At 51.5% G+C, this 15,355-nt stretch overlaps 1 protein-coding gene across 1 annotated transcript in view; it reads left to right on the top strand.

Annotated features, from left to right (window-relative positions):
* Positions 1 to 6,033, top strand: part of LOC123576721 (anthrax toxin receptor-like) — a 36,449-nt gene extending 30,416 nt beyond the window's left edge. Inside the window, exons 16-17 of the mRNA XM_045437943.1 lie at positions 790 to 867; positions 5,716 to 6,033. Coding sequence (XP_045293899.1) covers positions 790 to 867; positions 5,716 to 5,970 — 333 coding nt within the window. The 3' untranslated portion in view covers positions 5,971 to 6,033. The remainder of the gene's footprint in view (positions 1 to 789; positions 868 to 5,715) is intronic.
* The last annotated feature ends 9,322 nt before the right edge of the window (positions 6,034 to 15,355 follow it).

Genomic DNA, 15,355 nt, shown 5'->3' with positions numbered 1-15,355 from the left:
CCTTCGTGAGCTTTGGCCTCCTCCTGGTCCTGCATCTGAGGTGATACACCCGTTGGAACCACTGTACCAGGGCCCGGGCACGTTAGTCCTAGTCCCGCTGTCTCCCTGTTGACCCTGCAAGGAGCCCCAGATGGCAACATGACAGCAGGCGGACAGTCAGCCTGGGGGCTCAAAGAAGCCAAACCGCCTCCAGACAGGGCAAAGGTCATGGCCTGGGGCTTGTTTATGCTCACAAGGCACAGCCCCACCTGCCCCCTCAGTAGGGCCCAAAGAGGCCTGAACTGCAGGTCCTGAAGTCCGGAGGCCACCTGCCCCTGGGTCCAGGGCCTCTTGCCGGTCTCCTCCCTTCCTGTCTCCCCAGCAGCCCCAGGATCAGCCCTCATCCCCATCTGCTCCTGGTGTGCCCCAGTGCAGGCCCTTGTCCTGTTCTCCCAGCTGCCGCCCAGCTCCCTGATGCCCACATCACGTTCCCCTGCAAGACCTCTCCTTGCGACCCCGCATGTCCCCCACCTTGGACCCTTCCTCTCAAAGTAGCCCCTGCCTTCTCCTCCTACACCAGAAATACAGACTCATTTCGGGTTCCAAAACAATCTGTGACCTACAGTGACACTGCCTGCCCTGAAACACACAAGGCCACCAGGCCCCTGCCCCAGGCGGAGACTACAGGGCGGCCTCGGTGTGATCCTGGGGACAGAGCCCTCTGGAGCCATCTCAGGCAGAGGGGCCTCTACCCCTCTGGAGGTGACGGCCAGGCCCTGGAGCTTCCTCACAGCCACATCTGCTTTTCAGGGCAAACTGGACACCTTGTGTGACTTTGTGCAAAGCTGCAACCAGATCCCATTGATGTGGTGTCAGCCCAGGAACGCGGTAAGCAGGGGCACAGGGATGTTCCCTGGGCAGGCGCCCTTTTCTCTTTGCCCTTGGCAGCTGAGCTCAGGGACTATGGGTCAGAGAGCCCTGTCCAGGCATCTTCCGGGAGGATGCCCCAGACGAGGAGACGCGGTGCTCATGAGCCTCCCGTGTGGATTCTGGGTGGGGCGCCTGCATTTCCTTGTTGGTCCCCATCAGAAGGACAAGAAGCTTTCTTGGGGAGAGTGTTACCCAGTGCCTCCAAGCTTAAGTGAAAGAGGCTGGAGACGGAGGCAGGCCAGCAAGTTCTCCTGACCCCCAGCCATCATCCCTCCCCACCGAGCTCCCCAACCTGTCTGCTGGATCCACACCCTCATCCTCTGAGACTCTCCTGGGAGGCTCCCTCATGTGCCAGGAATGCTGGAGGGCATGGTGACACCCCCATGTTGTTGGCCAACATTGCCTGCTTTTGCCAGCTAGTAGAGTCCCTCCACGTGCCACTGCCTGTGACAACGGGGAGAAGCCTGCATGTTACAGGTGTCCCCCTGGAATTTAATGGTTGTGACAGCTAATTGTTAGAGTTCCTCCTATGCCAGCTGCCAGTCTAAGAACTTTCCATAATTTCACATTCAATCCTGCCAGTAACTGTACGTGCAGGTACTACTAATATGCCAGTTTTACCAAGGAGGGACCAAGGCACAGAGAAATCAAGCAACTTGCCCCAGGTCACAGAACCTGGGAGGGGCAGAGCTGGACTTGAACCCCAGGGCCTGCCTCCACCCTTCTCACTGCCCTGCCCCCCATCAGGTCAGCACTCATGAAACCATAATGGTTTCCCCAAAACCAATGCAGGGCTCAGAATTAGGGCCCATGAAGAGCATGCTCCTGGCTTGCCTGGGAATCATGTGCCTAAGCTTCCCCATGATCAGAACCTCAGACTGGGCCAGGTGCCTGGAGGACGTGGTGTCCCCAGTATCTATAGTGAGGGCTGCATTAGTCATTTGCTTGGTTCAGGCAAGCATGACTCTCCCTGGTGGCCAGGTGAGCATTAGTAGTCCTGAGCATTTCTGGGGGTGGGGACCCTGCTGAGGAGACATATAGATGTGTGCTGACACCCAGCAGGGCCATGTCTGCTGTCAGAGGTTTCAAGGCTCCTCAGGAGACCACTGGGCTCCTGGCTCTGGGTCTGAACAGAGCTCGCGGTCCCAGCCATGTTGCACAGACACCCATTCTGCATCTGGATCTCCTGGAGCCTCTTCCAGGGCCACAGCCCCATTATGGTCACTAGAGTATCACACCAGCCTTGTGCCCTGAACCCACCCAGCCACGTCCACTCCTGGCAGAGGGACAGAGCAAGACATGGAGGGAGGCCCAAGACCAGAGGGAGGACAAGGGAGAGGTACCAGAAAGGGCCATCCTACCCCATCGAGGGGAGGGCAGGGGCACTGAGCACCCTCTGATATGGTCCCTTTCCCAAGACCCTACTGGGAATGTCATGGATTGTGGGGCACTTGCAGCTGCCCAGCGCTTTGCCAGGCCCCTACTATGCCAGTTCTGGAGTCAGCCCAGTACTCTTTCAAGCTGGGAGTGACAGTGACCCTGTTTGTTTGCTGATGGGAAAACAGTCCTGAGAGGCCAGCAAAGTCACAGAGGCCACCCAGAGAGCAAGTGGCAACACCCAGGGCCATTTAAAGTAACCCCCCTCATCCTGAGCAGAGCTGGGAGCCCATAAGTAGGCCCTGTGGGTGTGGGCTCCCTTCCCACTCCTGGATCCCTCCCATGTGACTTCGTCCCTCTGACCATCCTCCTGGAGACCCGAGGGTGGCTGTTTTCTTCAGGACCGTTTCTCCCTACGCACATACACAGAATGACCCAAGAAGACTCAGTCTAGTTTCTTAATCTTGAGTCAAACCCTGGCTTCCATCCAAGGTCCTGATTCTCTTCCTTTGTTGCTTTATCCCAGGGAAGCCCTTTAGCTCACCGACTGGTGAGCTAGGAAAGCCCTTTAGCTCACCGACTGGTCTGCCAGGAAATCGGGCCAACAGTGGCCAACCTTACCCTCCCCCACTGCACGTAGTTCATGGTCACAGACCTGTGTCCCAGTGCACATACCCTGCGTGTCCCCCACACAACACCCTATGCACAGCGTCTCCTTTCCTCCTCACAGCCACCCCGCAGGGACCACACCTGCCTGTGACAGAGCTTCCCGAGGCCAGACACTGTTCTAAGTGTTTAATACAACTAACTCTTTCATCCCCCCACAATTCCATGGGGAGAAAGCCGAGGCCCCGCACAGTTAAGTCTCCTGCCCAGAAGCCCTAGGGCCAGCATCAGGAGCTGACGCCTCACTGCCAGCCTGGCTCCTTCTCTTCTAGCAAGGTGGTCACTTCTCTGCATGTCACAGCTGTGGAAACTGAGTGCCTGAATTTTAGTGATGGACTCAATGTGACGGGGCTGTGGAGAGGTGCGGCAGGGCAGGTGATGACCCCCGGAAGGTTCACGTACAAGTCTAGGCTCCAACACCCATATCCTGCTGCCAGGGTCATAGGGAAATATCTGGGCTCTGCCCACAGAGTCCACAGAGTCCATCTGTCCACAGCGCAGTGTGTTATATATGCAAACAATTGTGAATGTCACTATGTTATTTTGATGGTATGCTGATAACAGACCTCCTTCTAAATATGAGCTCATGTATGTTTGGTGGGAAAGTGTTCTTCCATGGAACAATTAGAACCTGGATACAGATCGGCCTTATGATGTATTCATGCCAAGGAGCTCCCGAGTCCTCTGTCCTTGCCCATGGCACAGAGAGAGCTCCATCAGGGAGGGAGGTGTGACAAAGCTGGGACGTAGCTTCCCCTCTCCAGGAAGACTGAACTTGATAGCTGTCTGTCAAGCCAGTGAACTTTGGGAAGATCTCAGATCATAACCTTGGGATTGTGATGAAGCTGGCTCTCCTGTGCTCTGCAACCCTCTCCTCCCCCTGACCCAAAACTCAAACACACACACACACACTCACACACACACACACACACACACACACACAGGCAACCCAAGCATGTGCACGGACATGCTGACACATGCACACATTCCCCATGAAGTAGCAGGAAACGAGGTAATGGAGCCCATGCCCCAAAGCATGGAGATTTGGGCTAGCAGTGACCCATTTGCCAGTGGATCCAAGATTAATCCCTTCACTGTGCAGCACTGAACTGATGTAAACAGTAATTGGTCACTGCCTTAGGTCATCAAATGGTAGGAAGGCAGAGAGGAAGGAGGCTCCCCTCCACCCCCAGACCCCTCCACTCAGCCCATGACACTTGCGACACAGTCTCAGGGTCTCTCTGGCCCTCCGCGTTCCCCCTGCCACATGGGGCCCCTCTTTTCTCCCAGCAGTCCATGGGAAGATGCAGCCTGCAGCTCCTGGAGATGGACTCAGGCGTGGGAGACAGGACGGGCTCAGCACAGGTGCCCCACAGACATCCCTTGATGAAATCAGAGAGATCCCACAGCAGTTGCTAGGTCTAGATAATCTGTCTATGCTCGGGAGTAAATAAGCAGAAATAAAGGAGCCTGAAATAAAGATAAAGATTCCAATCTGTTCTCAGTAGCAGCACACCCATGCACATGTGTAACGCAAATGTACTGACCTATAATGAAAGCACAAACCTTCACTCACTGCTGTAACAGAAGATTTGGATATGTGAAAACCTAGACCACATCATCAGCTTTTCCCAGAGGAATCATGGGCTTAGCTCTGCTTTAGTGTAATTCTAATGAACATGCTTAGGGAATTTGATCAAACTGATTTAAGGATGAATTGAAAAAAATTACAGTTGAGTGTAGTTTGGGAGTTTTTGATGTGATCCTGGGGCAGGGATGGTGAACGTCCTGCCAGATGACCGAGACTCTGCCCATGAGCCCAAAACAGTCTATGGTATTGAGAAGAAACCCAGCTGCAGTGCTCTGGGCTATGGACCAGAGGGTCCCCTATTCGGCCCTGGAATGTGGTTGTGCAAAGGCGGCATTAGAGAATGGGATTGGGAAATAAACAACTTTTGTTTCCTCGTGCATGTCTGTCTGTATTGTCTGGGCTCTCTACAATATCTCTGTTATGATCAAGAGAAGCAGAAATGTTTATCTGTAAAAGGTAATAATATTAACTTGATAAAGCCTAAGGTGATATTACATAGAAAGTTACCTAGAAAGTGACATTTTACAAAGTATGTCAGTCTTGCTGTCCTGCTGGGAAAGTCACAGCGAGGAATCCCTACCCATCTCTGGGCTTGGCTCCACTCTGCACACAGGCATGCGGGTCCCCAAGGGTGTGTGTCTTTCTTGAACTTTTCATTGGATCAATATCCTTGTGGATACGGGAAAGGACAAGGTCTGCCTCTAGGTGTCCCAGATTCACTAATAACATACTTATAAATTCAAGGGGTTTTAGGTGTGTTGTTTTTCTAATGTGGCTACTGTTAGGAGGGAAAACCAAGATTATTTGAAAGGGTTAGTAAGGATTTTTAACAGTAGGGTGATGACAATGAAAGTCTCAGTAAAAGAAAGCAGTGGTCATACCCTTTGTCACTCTCAGGCACTCAAGCATAACACTATGAGGGAATGATGGGTTCACAGAAGCCCAAAGTTTGCCCACTACATGGAGCACCTGTGGGGACTGGTGGGACCTTCTGGGGACCAACAGACCCAGACAGATTCAGCAGGGGATCACTGGGGATCTGGGCAGTAGGAAGAGCACAGGTGTGATTAGAGAAGGAGCTCGACAGGCCCCAGCAGCCAGAGAAACCACAGCTTTCTGGACCCAGTTCCACTGGTTTCTCAGTGACCTTCTCTCTCTTCTCTTCCCTACAGAGGAGGTGCCTCAACTTTGCCCGATTGAGGCCCCCCTGCATGAAGTATCCCTGTACCCCAAAGATCTGCCTTCTACCCTGCACCCCAAAGATCTGCTTTCCACCCAGCCAGGAGTGCTTCCCCATCAGCAACTGCTACTCATGCTGCCAATGCCCATCACGCAAGTGTTCCCGGCTTCCCTCCAGGATGCTGCCACTGATGGCCCCCTCTTCCCGGGCACTCTGCGGAACCACTCTGTCACTCCCACCCCCATAGCCCAGCCTCCATCGCACCAAAACCCCAAGGTTATTAAGAGCCCTTTGTGCACTGAATTAGACATATGTTTTGAGTCTTGGTTTACAGTCAAAGGGAGTTGGAATTAGTTGCTGATCAGCAAGAGAATTTGGTGGGTTTTGCTCCACTGTATGAGATGATCTATGCTGCTTCCTTCCAGGACAAAGCACCCTGGTGTCCTGTGGATGCAGACATGGATGTGCCCCCGTCCCCACGGCCCGCTCTTCATCTGTCACCAAGGGCTTCTGTCACCAAGGGATTTTAGCCAAATTCCACTCTTTGAAAAAAGCCCAACATGTCTTTGAAATAGGAATCCAATCCTGTGTCTCCTTCCCTAATTTTGTGTAGAGAGAAAGACTTAAGTTTCTCACCCTCCTTCACTCTACATTCTTGGTTTTCATTTTTTTCACTACCCACACTCTGAATGTGTCCTAGAAAGAGACAAGCCTCCCCCAAGGTCACCAGCTGCCAGGGTAACTTCTCTTTCCAGATACCCCAAACCGTCCCCAGGCCCAGAAGAATTTTAGAGAATCCTCTCCGTTTCCCTAGGGAATGTAAACCTCCCCTATTTGTCATTTGCCATTTGCAAGACCACAACCAGTTATCTCTAATCCATGTCGATAGTAAATTAAAGTACTCTGCACCCTCAGCCTCTTGTCCTTGAATGTCATAATTATGCTTTTCAGTAGAATTTCTGTAAGACAAGTATAGGTAAAAAAAATACATCAGGTTTGGGTTTTTAGTCGTATTGATTAAAGTGGCTGCATAGCGATGCCCATAATTGAAAGAAAGAAAGAAAGAAAGAAAGAAAGAAAGAAAGAAAAAGAAAAGGTTTTCCTGGGGGCGCCTGGGTGGCTCCATTGGTTAAGTGACCAACTTCGGCTCGGGTCATGATCTCACAGTTTGTGAGTTCAAGCCCCGCGTTGGGCTCTGTGCTGACAGCTCAGAGCCTGGAGCTTACTTCAGACTCTGTGTTTCCCCCTCTTTTTACCCCTCCCCTGCTCATGCTCTGTGTCTCTCTGTCTCTCAATAATAAACGTTAAAATAAATAAATAAATAAATAAATAAATAAATAAATAAACAAATAAATAACGGTTTTCCTGGAATGGCTATGGATGTGGAAAATGTTTGCAGGGTAACTCTCCAAAGCCTTTTTACCTGGAGTTGCTCTTTCTTGTGGACCCCTCCCGCACTTGTCTGCCCTGTCCCAGCCTGGGCCGCAGATCAGTGTCCTGCCAGGACAGGAACGGTGACAGAGAACATGTCCACCAGCATGGTGGGCCTTTTCCACCTCTGCCAGTACATCTGTCTTGCAAGCTATTTATGGGAAGCCTTTTCCTGGCATGAAATGCCAGGCACGGGGTGTCTCAGAGAAATAAGCCAACTCAGGATGGAGGAAATAGAGGAGGGCGTTTAGCCCCTGTGGCATGGGACTCAGTAGTTTCACTGGGACTCCATTCAGCGACTCATTCCAGAGCAGTGAGTGATAGGTGCTTGAAGACCACAAGCAGCCCCTCCATGCCTCACTTCCTGAGGTGCTTCATGGACTGTGAGGCCTTAGCCAACATTCTGGTTTGGTTTAGTGTTGCAAGAGTGAAAATCACCGGCTGTGTAAGCACAGAGCATGTTAACAAGGCTGGCAGGTGACACAAGGCTGGCCCCACGGGGAAGGGTCCGGTGGGTCTCAGATGCCTGTGTAGTGCGGGATGGGTCCCACTGGTTCTAGACTGCCTCCACTGAGCTGCAGGTACTTATGGGTCATAGACAAATGAGCCAAGAACAGCCACATCCAGCTTTAAAAAGGTGGCTAGGACCATGGGGTCTTTTGAGAATCTGGGGGGAAAATGTTTACTGTACTTATAATACCAAGAAAAGTGTATGAAACATTTTTTTTATTGGAAAGAAAGAGAATGAAACAGCCTGAAAGTGTAGAGAGAGATTTTGATCTCTTCTCAAGAAGTAGAATATTTTGTTTTGTCTGTAACTGGTGTGAAAGCACTGTCCTGGCCTGAGAGGTTCAAGGACACTTTTCTGAAAGTAGCTCTGTGCCTCTACATCATATCCAAGTATGACTGTAAGACAGTGCAGGCCCATCTCACAGCCTCTGTGACCCTATATGGAGAAATGTATCTGTGATTCAATAAAAAGGCTTAATGCGACCGCGAATGAAATCTGTTCATTAATGGACCTGGAGAGCCTTCTTATTTTTAGCCGATAATAACTAGGTCTCATCACACCTTCTTCATCCCTGAGCTGAAGAGGGAGGTAGACGTGGACATCTTAGAGGAACATTGGCCTGCCCTTGGCCATCCGCAGCCACCGACCCTGGCCTCGCTTCCAGGAGTGACAGAATCAGGAGGTAGCAGCAAAGGGAATTTCATTGGGGATCCCTCCTTGGGCCCAGGCTCCTGCCCTGCCTTCCCCAGTTCTAGCTCAGCAGAGCCTCTGGCTTGTCATAAGCAGGGGGCTCCTCACCTTAGTGAAGAGAGAAAGGGGCATAGCCCACTGCTGACAGCTGACTCAGAGGTGGGCTGCCTTTGGTCTCCCACCTCCCCCTCCTACCTGGGGCAAGCTATCTTTATAACGAGTCTGACATCTGAGCCGTCCCAAGCTGACATGTCTACAAAACAGAATACGCTGGGCAATGCTTATTTCCCATTTCAGACATTTTCTGAAGGCCTGTTGGTGTCTTGCGAAGCAGCCCATGTGGACCTCCAAGCCTGGGCCAAAGCCTGTGCTTCTGGAAGCCAGGATCCTCCCCCAGACCCCACCCGGCTCAGACACAAACCTCCTTCACAAGCACGCAAACAGAAACCCACGCATACCCACCGCCATATTGGAGCATGCACACTTAACGCTGTGGCCTTAACAGTTCCCCCACCTCCTTGTCATGCACCAGGACTCCCAGAGCAGGCCCAGGAAGTAGACGAGGTCAGGGTGGAAGAAGGATACTATCTCGGGCACTGCCTGGTGTTCCACCTGCGCTGCGCTCGGCGATCTGCTCACATGGTGAAGCAATCTGCTGAAATGTCCATTCAGTTCCGCTCGCTCTCTCTGCTTTCCATTCCACATTCCAAGGAGGCACCCTGGCCCTGGATGTTGCCTGGTTGGTCTCAGTGGGAGACAAGTGGTCTGAAGGCCACCTGCCTCCCACCTTGTGTCAAGACTGAAGCTTCTCAGGGGCAGTGCTTTAGCATCTCAGAACGAGGGGGTAGAATGGACAAGGAATGAGCACATGAAAACTACATTCTGAAATTTGAAGAGTTGCATTGTTAAATCATGAATCTTTCAGATGAACCACGAAGCTCGCAAAAGTTTCACATACCGCTTAGGGTGTACCCCCACCTTGTTCACGCCTTCCGTCAGTTGAGGAATTTCCATGGAAAAGTTTAAGAAATCCTGCCATCAGGGTTCTCCAGACAGGAGAGCCCAGCCCATCCCAACCCGACCCTGCCTCCGGGTCGGGTACAGAGGCAGAGTCCAAGGCAGACGCCAGAAGGACAGAACAACAGTGGCTGTAGGTCCTGACCTGGGGTCAGACAGGCAGCCAGGCCCCAGCAGCATTGGAAAGCCCATGGAACAATGCTTGGCCTTCTGTTTCAGGCTCTCCTGCTCTCCGGGCCATGTGGCCTCTGTCCGTCCCCCTCTCTCTGCATCTGCTTCTTTCACCCCCATCTCTACCTCCTTGTGCACTTAGCTGCCCAGCCCCCCACAGCCCCCGGTTGCCGGTCCGCTGCTTAGGTTGACTGGCTGCTCCCCAGTGCCACACTGATGGGGGAAAGACATCCACGTGGGCACATGGCTGCTGTCAGTCCCAGCTTGGAGTGTGGGAACAGAGTTGGTGTGACTGCAGGCCGAGCAGGTGCCTCCAGTGTGGTCTGCAACACGCTGAGGAGCCTGACCCATCCGTCCCTCCATGAGTGGCCCTGGTCGCCCCACCCCCTTCACTCCCACTCATCTCTCCCACCTACTTTGTCTTCCTGATGCCCCAGGAAGCCGTGTGAGCACGTAAGAGCCCCTCAGCGTCTGCTCTCACCTGCCCCCAGCACCTGCCCCTTCTACCAGTGTCCCACACCTGCCTGCTGCCTCCAACCTACGGACTGGGCCCGTGCCAGCTGGGAGAGAAGGGCTTGGGCAAGTGTGAGGAGAGAGAAGTCTGGTCCCTTATGTGCAGTCTGGGCTCAGTTAACAGCAAATAGTACAAGCAGTGTATGCACATCCAGTGGCACTTGTTTGCATGGGTTACCGTACCAATGTAGCCGAGTCTTGGGGCCATAAACAGCAGAAACTTCTTTTCTTTTTTTTTCTAGAGATTTACTTTCTTGGGGCACCTAGGGGGCACCTGGGGGCTCAGTCAGTTGAGCATCTGGCTTCGGCTCAGGTCATGATCTCACGGTCTGTGGGTTCGAGCCCCGCATCGGGTTCTGTGCTGACAGCTCAGAGCCTGGAGCTTGTTTCGGATTCTGTGTCTCCCTCTCTCTGCCCCTCCCCAGCTCACGCTCTGTCTCTCAAACATAAATAAACAGAAAAAAAATTAAAAACAAAAAACGTTTGTTCAGAGGGGTCACATATTACACACTCACCTTTAATCAGCAAAAAAGGAATTTACATGGCAGAACCTGATGTCAGTGAGATTAAAAAAATTTTTTTTAATTAAAAAAAAAGGAATTTATTTTCTTGGGGTGCCTGGGTGGCTCGGTCCGCTGAGCGTCTGGCTCAGGTCATGATATTGCTGTTTATGTGTTCAAGCCTGCATCAGTGTGGAGGCTGCTTGGGATTCTCTGTCTCCCTCTCTCTCTGCCTCTCTCTCTCTCTCTCTCTCTCTCTCTCTCTCTCTCTCAAATAAATAAATAAACATTTTTTTAAATCTTTAAAAAAATAAATTTATTTTCTTAATTCCAAGATCAAGGTGTCTGCAGGTTTCATTCCTTCTGAGGCCTCTCTCCTTGGTTTGTAAATAAATGGCCATCTCCTCCCTGTGTCCTCACAGGTGTCTGCTCTGTGTGTATCCGTGTCCTAACCTCTCCATTCAGGACAGTGGTCATATTGGAATAGGGCCCACCCTAATGACCTCAGTTAATTTTATTATCACTTTAACGACCCCATCTCCAAATAGTCACATTCTGAGGTACTAGGGGATGAGGACGTCAATAGATTAATTTGGGGAGGACACGATTCAGCCCCTAATAGCTATTTATCAGCTGATGCTTTTTGAAGTGGGGGGTTCTGGGGGAGATGGGGGAGGTCCTGTGAGAAAGCTCCATGGTTAAGGACAAGCTGGGGGAGCACAGGCAGGTGACCCTTGCCTCTGTAGAGACTACAGCCATGTGAGGATTGAGTGTGCTGATGCGCAAAGCTCCCTGACCTCACACACAGAGTGGGGGCTCCGAAGTGGCAGATCCTGTGACCCTCTCTTGGGAATTTGAGGCGATGCTGGGTCAGGACCCACCTGCTCAGGTCAGACTGCAAGATCGGGAAGGGACCTTGGGGGCTCATCACCTCCTTTGACAAATGAGGAGCTGAAGACGAGAGTGTTGGTGCCTCATCATTCTGGGGGCCACGGCCCCGTGTCCATGATCCTTGCGGAAGTTCTGGGGCTCCAATGACATACAGAATGCCCAGCATTGCAGTCCTTAAGCCCAAAGGTGACCTGGGACGCTCAAACCCAAAAATGCAGGTCCTTGTAACTGGAAACCCTGAACCTTTCTGTTTTCTTTTCCTCTACCCATGGGTGGTGGACATCCCTGGGAAGCAAACTCTGGCTCAGACAGCAGATGGCTGGTGGCGAAAGGTGTTTGCCACACAGACAGGAGGCCATAAAGGGGAAGGAGGATAAGAGCAGGGGCCCTGCTTTAGGTGAGCCGGGGCCAGGAGCTGGGCCGAGATGGGACGGGGCTAAATCAGCAGAAGTTCCCTGGGGTTCAGGAGGCAGAAGGCAGAGATGGATGGGCATCTCCTGTAGTGTTCCCCCATGTCCCCGGCCCAGGAGCCTTCCTGCCTGTAACCTCGGGCAGTAGGTACCCAGGTGCCTCATTAGGGATGGGATGAGGCCAGTATGCCTCATTAGGGATGACCGGAGGCCAGTATGATGTGATAGATCGTTCCAGGAGATGGCGCTCAGAGCTTACATTCATTTACTAGCCCAACTTAAAGATCCATTTTAAAATGTCCGTGTTAAACAGAACCATGGAACAAACATGATGGAGGCTTCTGTCTCGCCACTTAGTTAACTGCACGTCCATTATGCGTCACACATATTTTTCCTTTTTCTGGAGACAGTAGATATGTCTTTAAAACCTGGAGAAATGGGAGAGTATTGGCAGGGCTGGGGGGCCTGAAATGCCCTAAACCCTCAGCACACACTTTTCCAACCCACAGGCCTCTCACCAAACAGATAGCCTCCTGTTTAACAGCAGACTCATGGCTGGGGTGGCTAGATCTGTGCCAGGGGGCCCACTCCAGCCTCTGTACCCCAGCCCAGTGTGCCCAAGTGCATGGGCTCTGCACACTGCCAAGGACTCAGGGAAGACCCACTCTGCTGTGCCACCCTCTTCCCTTCTCCCCCCAGTCGCCCATCTCCTCCCCTTTGACTGCACATGTGGGCACCTGGCTGACACAGCCATGCAGTCTGACGCCTGCTGTTATCCCAGGGAACCTCAACACTCGTGGTATGTCCCATCCAATGCCGTGACCTCTTAATCCTTGGCCTCTTGGCCACCTTCCTGCACTGAACTTCCATCTCCCTACCCCTGAATGCACCCTGAGCCCCGTAATCCCTTAACTTCACAATTCAGACCTCTCCCTCTCGCCAACACCATGTATGCTCCCAGTTTACTGACTCGTTCCTCCCACCCCATTGCTTTTTAACCCTATCAGGATGCCCCATCCATAGTCATTCCCCTTCTCTTTACAGCACAGGCCCCAGTGCCCAGCATCTAGACCAACCTCACTCCAATATGATGCACTTCTCTGGTCCCATTTTTTTGTGTCACACGCTCAGCGTAAAACTTCTGATTCACATGGATGGAACCAGTTCTTTGCCTTTTCTGTGCCTGCCCTGGGCTACTGAATACTACTGGGGGAAACCTATGCCACTGAGGCCTCAGTGCTGAACACAACTTTCAACATAAGTTCTGGCTAAACATAAGAGAGGCCATTTTCTTTCTTTTTTTTTTTTTTTTTTTAATTTTTTTTAACGTTTATTTATTTTTGAGACAGAGAAAGACAGAGCACGAACGGGGGAGGGGCAGGGAGAGAGGGAGACACAGAATCTGAAACAGGATCCAGGCTCTGAGCTGTCAGCACAGTGCCCGACGCGGGGCTCAAACTCACGGACCGCGAGATCATGACCTGAGCCGAAGTCGGACGCTCAACCGACTGAGCCACCCAGGCGCCCCAAGAGAGGCCATTTTCTGATTGCCAGAAATTTAAGAAGAAGAAGAGGAGGAGGAGGAGGAAGAAACTTGAAGTTAAGTTGATTCACAACAGTGTGTGGCTATTAGGCCTTGAAGACTTGAGCACGATATTTACATCTGGTCAGAGCAAAGGCCCTCTGGCCAGATGCGTTGAGAGGTGAAGCCTCAGCCCTCAGGCACGTAGAGATTGGATCTGCTCCCTTTTAGGTCAGAGCTGCAGAGGGTAATGGTCCCCATAAAACAGAACCGGAATCCTCAACCCCAGCCCAAGCCAGTGCCCAGATGAGGGGAAATTAGGGCCCTAAGTCCCCAGTGTAGGATGAGAGGGTGTGGAAAATATGAGCTGAAAACCTAGCGTTAAAGTCCTTCTGGACCTAACAGAATCTACCAGGTGTCAGCAAAACCAACCATGACCCTCTCCCTCTGGAGATGCCTTCCCCATCCAGGGCATAGGGGTCTCTTGGAGAACATTTGCTGCTGAAAAGGAGCTCAAGGGGAAAAAATTCTATGTGTCTAACCAAAGAGAGCCAGAAGATAAAAGAAACGATAAGACTCAGGGCCCAGAAAGTAGAGATAATAGAGAAGTCTAAATGGGACATTAAAATAGGATTGTGCGAAAGGTTCAAACAAAAGAAAGAAAGAAAGAAAGAAAGAAAGAAAAGCTGTAAGACAAGAACAACTAATTATGAAAATGCCAGAGCTTACCAAAGATCAAAGTTTTAAAATGGCATTAACTTAGAAATTTACTACGACTAGACATAATTGAAGAGAAAAAAAATGGAAGAATTTGAGAGATGGATCTGCAGATGCTGTCCTTGTTTTTTCCCTGAGATGGAAACCAGAAAAGGGAAATTAATAAATGAGGAGAGAATGAGACACTACAGCCATAGCAGCTCATTCTTTCCTCCCCAGTGATCAAAGGATAAAACAAAGGCCCTGGAACTCAAACACACAAAGGAACAAATCCACGTTTGCTGACTCACCAGGCCAGAGAGCAAACACCACAGAGAAACCCACTGAGAGGTCTGCTGAGAGGGAGAGGCAGCAGACTCTCCAGAAGGCTCTAGAAGGGCTCATGGGGCTGATCAAGGATGCAGAACTAGCTCTCTGGATGGGACAGAACGGGTTCCTGGGTCTGTACACAGTTGGTTAAAACAAGTCCCATATTCATATGGACCAGGGAGGTCTTCACTCAGGCTTAGCACGTCAGGGTGATTCAAAGTCTATGACCAATATTCAAGTTGGATATCCGCCATAGGTTCATTTTTTACCACAATGACAATTTCAAACCTCGGCCAACCTCCGACCTCACTACTTCACCCCACACTCGGCATTTTCTATCACCTCCTGCTAAACAGACTAAAACAACCTGAGAACACTTGGAAGGAATGCCTTCTCTTTACTGACATGCCCCCATTCTCTGCCCATCTCCTTTACAGATCACGACAAAGAGGGTTGGGGTTGGGGTTGGGGTTGGGGTTGGGGTTGGGGTTTTCCTTCCTAACTAATGTCAAAGTCTCTGGCTGTGCCCTGGCTCCCACTTCTTAGGGAACTGGTGTCACTGTTCTGTTTTCTCTCTCCTATGTCTTCACTTCTCCTTCTCGACATTCCAAGAGCATTTAAACATGCTCAATGCCCTCCTGCCTTAAAAACGCCTTCCTTGGCCCACACGGCCTTCCTGGTAAGGCCGCTCTCTGCTCGTGTTGCCTTCATACCAACCGCATCGCTCCATGGCACCCACTGCTCTCCAGCACCCTCCCACTCCCCCGCACAGCTGGGTGTCAGGAACACAGCAGCATCCATCATTCTTTGTGCCATGAGTGACATGTGTGGCTGGAGATCTTGGCACCCCACAGGAAGCTCCTAACACTGCTCAAGAGAAGTCTAGCTTAGCCTGGGTAGGTACTGAGCACCCCCAGGCCCTGGGCCAGGTTCTGCCAGCCTTGTTGTTG

The sequence above is a fragment of the Leopardus geoffroyi genome, chromosome D2, assembly GCF_018350155.1.
Source record: "Leopardus geoffroyi isolate Oge1 chromosome D2, O.geoffroyi_Oge1_pat1.0, whole genome shotgun sequence".
In the NCBI taxonomy this organism is placed as follows: Eukaryota; Metazoa; Chordata; class Mammalia; order Carnivora; family Felidae; genus Leopardus; species Leopardus geoffroyi.
The sequence above is the reverse complement of the archived record's forward strand: the minus strand, read 5'-3'. Positions and strand labels throughout refer to the sequence as shown.